The sequence below is a fragment of the Frankliniella occidentalis genome, unplaced genomic scaffold, assembly GCF_000697945.3.
Source record: "Frankliniella occidentalis isolate FOCC.00 unplaced genomic scaffold, Focc_3.1 Scaffold246, whole genome shotgun sequence".
Taxonomy (NCBI): domain Eukaryota; kingdom Metazoa; phylum Arthropoda; class Insecta; order Thysanoptera; family Thripidae; genus Frankliniella; species Frankliniella occidentalis.
In genome coordinates, this window is record NW_026267372.1 from 98,231 (window position 1) to 104,527 (window position 6,297).

General features: G+C 46.9%; 1 protein-coding gene across 1 annotated transcript in view; it reads left to right on the plus strand.

The window, feature by feature from the left end:
• The first annotated feature begins 5,305 nt into the window (after window positions 1–5,305).
• LOC113202244 (uncharacterized) overlaps window positions 5,306–6,297 on the plus strand; it is a 24,272-nt gene continuing 23,280 nt past the window's right edge. The window contains exon 1 of the mRNA XM_052273091.1: window positions 5,306–5,533. Within this exon, the coding sequence (XP_052129051.1) occupies window positions 5,429–5,533 (105 nt within the window). The 5' untranslated portion in view covers window positions 5,306–5,428. The remainder of the gene's footprint in view (window positions 5,534–6,297) is intronic.

Genomic DNA, 6,297 nt, shown 5'->3' on the forward strand with positions numbered 1-6,297 from the left:
GGGGGTTCTGACTACTTAGAGAGCAAGGTGTCTATTGTTTCTCTAGTACCCGGGCGGGGGTGTGGAGCTGCTCAACAGGTGGTGTTGAACCATGACGCCCTCCCCCCTCCCGCCAACTGTCTGGCAGAAACGGGTCCGTTTAAAAAGACCCTCCAGCACCTAAACGGTTAGAGATAGAGCCAAACGGCCGAAATTTTTGCCCATAAGACTCCACTTTTACGAGTTACCCCTTAGGAGATCATAATATAAATTTGTTTTGCTGACTTTTTTGACGTACCCCATTTTCTTTGATACCCCCGTTTAGCCCTTTAGGAGTGATTGCCAGGATTTGCCGTTGGCGTTTCGTTTACTAGTAGTGAACCTTAAGATACTCTGAAAATTTTAAGTCTCTAGCACACCTCCTACTGGAACAGACAGACACACAGACAGACACGAGGTCGTTTGCATAAGCCCGCAGGATAGCTTTTTCAAAGTAGAAGGGCAGGTTTAAAAAAGCTCAGTAAAGCATTAACTTGCAGCAACTCAAGTAAACAATGACAAGCAAATACAATATGTATAACCAGTTTTCATAATTTTTTTCTAGGACTCTTACTCGCTGGGAATGAAATGTTACCTTGAGCTCGAGGGGCACAGCAAGTGCACTGACTGTCCGCCTGACATAAATGCGGATCAGTTCAATGTTCAATGACTGAGAAAACCAGGTCCCTTGTCAGCGTATAGCTTGCTGTAAATGTTTCTCCAGTCACTTCGAAGGCATTACTAACGTCTCTAATGTGTCGCCGAGTCATGATAAGCCTATAAATTTGCAGGCGCCTCTTCTCCTGAGCCTCCAGTAAACATATAGAATGTGAGAAATTGTAAGTTCTGTTATATTCCAAATGTTACAAATAATCCTCCACCAAACAAAAAAAATACATCGTAATTTACCAATTTACCGACTTGAATGAGCAAAAGCAACAGAACAACAACGCTGAACGTAAATATCAGCTCCTCCGCCTTCCTGTCTCGCACCACGCTCTCGGGGATCTTGTTCTCGCCCGGGGCCACGTCGTCCGTCTCGGCGTTTGCTCTGTTGGCGGCTGGCTGGGCGGGCACCACGACGTCCTCCATGAGTACGGTGTTCTGGATGGTGACGAGTCGCGCCTGCATGCTCTGGTAACCGTCTGGCTCGTCGGGCTGCCCGTAGAACACCTCGCCGTCCTCGTTACACCGCTCCTCTTCGCCCTGGTCACCAAGCAGCACGTCCAGGCGCGTCTCGTCGAACCTGGCACCGTACTCGCGGCACAGCGTGGACTGCTCCAGGAAGCGCCCCCACTTCAGCTTATCCTTGGTAACGAAGCTGCGGCCGAAGGCCCGCTTGTGCGTCAGCTTCCGCTTGATGTTGACGACGCACAGATGGTCCTCCTCGGACAGCAGCGGGATGACATTGCGCACGGTCTCGTCCGGCTCGGTGGGGACGTTGATCACAGAGCCGCGCAGGCCGTACTGGGCCGCGCCGGCCCATGGTGCCCAGGTGGACGATCTGCTGGAAGGGGAGGCGTAGCGCCAGCAGTACGTGTTCCTCCATCTCGGTGAGCGGCTCCAGCCCGGCTGGCGGGGGCGGGTAGCGGAAGCCTTTCACCATGGCGCTGGGCGGCACCTACTTCTTCATGATGTAGCTGCTGCAGGTCGCGCACATGACGTAATTGCCCGGGGCGGATAGCAGCCGCTGCATCGCCTCGCCTCGCGGTCCGCCTCCTGGATAGTGTGTGTCGTCTGGGCACGTTTTTCGGTTTTAAAATAGTCACCCCTCCAATTTTTTTCCTTTCTTGATGTAGGTTCCGAGAATGACTTCGTTTTCCCCGTGCGACACGCTCTTCAGGTGGCAACCTTCCCTCAAAGTTGGAAAAACGACGACTTTTGCACGAGAAACGCCCAGTATGGAGGGAAATCTCGTCCTCGTCCCACTTTCCCTATCCCCCCCCCCCTCTGCAGCCACCTCCACCGATGTGAAAATTGGCCGACTCCTGCAATTTACTTTTGGTGATACTGACACTCAAAACAACTTCTGCTGGGTCGAATACGTCACCCCTCCTGGGCGTGGTACTTCATTCTTGGAGCAGATATGGTGAGGATTGCGCATGACCTTGATCGGGATGGGTCAGACAACTATGATGAAGAAGGTGAAGAGGCCCGCCTGCAGTGCCCAACATGTGACAGGTTTTCCAACAACAAAATCTCTCAAGACTCACAAAAGGGACCACATAAACGAAGGCAGGTTCGCCATAGGGCACTGCTTATTGGACGCACTTAAGCCCCAGGACGTATCGTCCTGCCCATCATCTTCCACAATTTGCACAACTGTTATGGTGCATAGTTTTGCCTTCAGTTTTCTTGGTTCCCCACCTTACGTGGAGTCATTGCGCTTTCTACTCATTGCAGGAGGGTCTCTTCACTCCTCTCGGCATACTTCACTAATGGAGAGGCCTTACGGGAGTATGGCGCTTGGAACTTAGGGGGAACTTGGAACTTGTCGCGTTTAAGTGGGCGTGGATGTGGTCCATGGTTGGAAGCCCACACCACTTATGTTATCCTGCAAGGGAGGTTACTGACACGGTGCCATGTCCTGCAGCAAATCAGGTATTTTGATACAAATTCCACGGCCACTCTATAGACGTTTTGATGCAATGTTTTATTAAATTTGTGATACTTCCAGGTGCGAGATATGCTGGGCGACCGGTCATACTAAGAGATACTGCCCATATCCAGGGTGTCCACGTCCACTTCCCGGTGCCCTTTGGAATTCCCGGCTAATTCCCGGTTTTTCCCGGTCCCAAAAATGACTTTTCGTGCCAATTTTTCGTTAAGTATACCAATAGTGCAAAAATGCCGAGACGCTTAAAATAAGGTGTTTCGAGTGATAATATGGAATAAAAAAAATTGAAATACAACAACATTTTATTTGAACGTAGAATTCAGTCATAGTCATCATCAAAGTAAAATACAGGAACTAGAAACAGGAACAATAATGGCACGATAAATATCACGATATATGTACAGGTACATATCACTACATTGTGCATGTAAATTATCAAGTAAAACAAATTAAACATTCTTGAGTGATAGGAACATAGATACCAGATCAGACTAAACTATAATCTAGGCCCGTGAGTCACCACCCATAGAGATTTCCTCATCAATAAGCAAAGCTTGCCTCTCTGCCTCTTTCAAAATGTGAGCCTTCTTTGCTTCTAATGCTTTCCTGTCTGCTTCTGCCTTTGTCTTTTTGTCTCTCTGTTTTTAGCCCGCCCTTCTGCTTTGAAAAAGCTATTCAGCGGGCTTATGCAAACGACCTCGTGTCTGTCTGTGTGTCTGTCTGTGTGTGTGTGTGTCTGTGTGTCTGCCTGTCTGTTCCACTAGAAGGACATGTGCTAGAGACTTGAAATTTTCAGGGTATCTTAAGGTCCACTCCTAGAGAACGAAACGCCTACGGCAAATCCTGGCAACCACCCCTAAAGGGCTAAAAGGGGGTATCAAAGAAAATAAGGTAGGTCAAAAAAGTCAGAAATCAAAATATTTTTTATGATCTCTTAAGGGGTAACTCGTGAAAGTAGAGTCCTATGGGCTAAAATTTTGTCCGTTTTGCTCTATCTTGTACCATTTGGGCGCTACAGGGAGTTTCTCTCACAAAAGTGGCCCAAAAATAAATTTATTAATTTCCGAAAATATTGGATGGTCTCCTAAGGGATAACTTGTCAAAGTAGGGCCCTTCGGGCGAAAATTTCGTCTGTTTGGCTCTATCTCAAACCGTTTAGGCGCTAGAGGGTCTTGTTTTTTGGACGAAAATAAGTTAAAAATTGCTGTACTTAACAATTAAATGTAAAAGAAGGCCCAAAACCGCAAAAGAGGTAAGAAACTCTCTCCCCCCACCCCAAAAAACGTTTCCTTAGCAGAAGGGTGGGTTGTAGTCGCGGTGTTTCACCGTTACATCCCTTTCTTGTTTCTACGGGGCAAATTTCAAGGACGACGGGCTTTGCGGGCCGAAGGCCCGTTACATCATTTGATTATGTTCTACAGCAAATCGCGTGGCAGAAATGGTCGGGCCTCAGGCGGGGGTCACTTGTATACGCCGGGAACCAACCAAAAATTTGACATTTTAGCTATACGTACTGGAAAGAGGAACTCGTCCACGTCCACCGTTTGAAATTAGTGTGCTAGAGTCAGATCGGGGTCGGAGGACCTTCCCGCCGGACACATTCACATGCATGTGGCGCTGTTTGAAGAATGTTCGTATTCTATATTCACTCTTTAATGCAATAATTCTTACTTTTAATCAGGGCAAGGAGCCACATTAATATTCTTCATAATAAACGATTTTGCATCATTTCATTGCTTATCACTTTCACTCTCAAACTATTGCCTTTCTACGCATAGACAAAAACATCGAAAATCGATTCTTAAGGGGAGAAAATCGATTTTTGAAAGAATCGATTCTTTGGTTTTGATTCCAGAATCGACGAATCGAAAATCGAGTCTTACTGAAAATGTACCAAATCTATTTCAGCCATAGTACTGAGAACAGATCGTTCCAAGCGGGATATGAACTCCAAACATATAGTTCTTATAAAACGAATCGAGCGAGCGACCTTGGATTTTCAGGGTCGTTTTGAGTCACAAAAAGACAGATCTAGTTCGAAGATGAGCACTCTACCTCAAAAATTGGATTTAAAAAAAAATCAAAAACAACTAGTCCCAAAAATGACGTTTTTTAAAAATATTTTTTTATGGTTTCCTATAGGGGTAACTCATCCAAGTAGAGCCCTTTGGGCGAAAATTTTGTCCGTTTTGCTCTTGCTTAAACCGTTGAGGCGCTAGAGGGTATTTTTGACGAAAATAAGCGAAAACTGTACAACCCTGTATGCTCAGTCGAGGTGACGGGCCGTTGACGGGCCAGAGGCCCGTATCTTTGTGAACATTTCCCAACTACCCGACTCAGGTGTCACCGCCGCAGGCCAAGGTAAATGTATGCCAGGCTCGTCGCAGCGTAACAGTGTTTCGTGAGATATCGCGAAGCCTGTTACGCGAGACGTGGTCTAGCGTACATCTACCTTGTACCTAAAAGTATCGCTCAAATGAGTGATGGTCATCACAAATATTAGCAATGAATTTAATGTTGTACTTTTCCTGCGATTATTATCACAACATCGTGCAATATTTCTGTATCTCAGAAAACGTGTAGTTGGTATCAAATTCTGATTTACAGTGTCTGTGCCACAAATTTCAAAGAGAGGCTGACGTCATCGCAGAACCGTCGTTTTAGTCTAGTTTGGTAGGTGCGACATTTTGTGTCGCGTTTATGTTGTGTCACCATACTGATATCAGATGCTCGCCACGAACGTTATTTTTTCAAGCGTTACGTTAGCGCACCAGAATTCACATAGTTTGGACGATGAATGTGTCAATGTTTGCCACAGCGTACTCGGCAGTATTTTGGACGTCTTTTCTTACAGTTAGTCCATTACTAGTTGTAGGAAAAAATATACCCTCTTTCGCCGTAAGTAAAACGAGGACGAGAAAAAATAAGAGCCCTATAAGCAGAGCAGGATGAGACATGAACTTTATTTCTCGTCTAATTTTCGTGTGTAATGGCGTTCCAGCGTGAGATTCCTTCTGTACATCACTTCTGAGAAGTAGTGCCCATGGCTAGGTGGCACTTTCAAGATTCTAGTAATTGCATACTTTCCCGGTGCATTTCCCTGTATTTTTAGAGGTCTGGCGTATACAATAGAGCTCTGAAGGGATAGAAAACAAGCTAGGCCCACTCTTCCGCCAAACCAAGTTGCCAGCTCCGCTTCGCTTCACCGACAACTCGGTTCGGCAGGGAGCGGGCCTAGCTTGGCCTGCCGGTGGCGTTTGAGATTGGCCTTCGGCCCGTCACTTCTGAATGTTCACGGTGTAATAAATCTTCTATTGGAAAACGGGCCTTCGGCTCGTTTGAGTGACGGCTCGCTTTGAACCATCTTTTTGCCAGGTACCTTTGCTGTCTACGTAATCAAAACTCAACAAACGAAGCATTCTTTTCATACGCTGAACATCTTTGGCCGTTTGTAGAATACATACAAGTTATGTCAAATCGCATCTAAGTTATTGACGTTAGCTTATGGATCCCAGTACACACCTACCCAGGGTAAAACAAGCAGGCCCGCCCTTCCGCCAAACGGAGGAGCCAGCTCAGCTTCGCTTCGCCGGCAACTCCGTTCGGCAGGGGCCGGGCCTGCTTGGCCTGCCGACGGCGACGCTCGGGCCTGCGGCCCGACC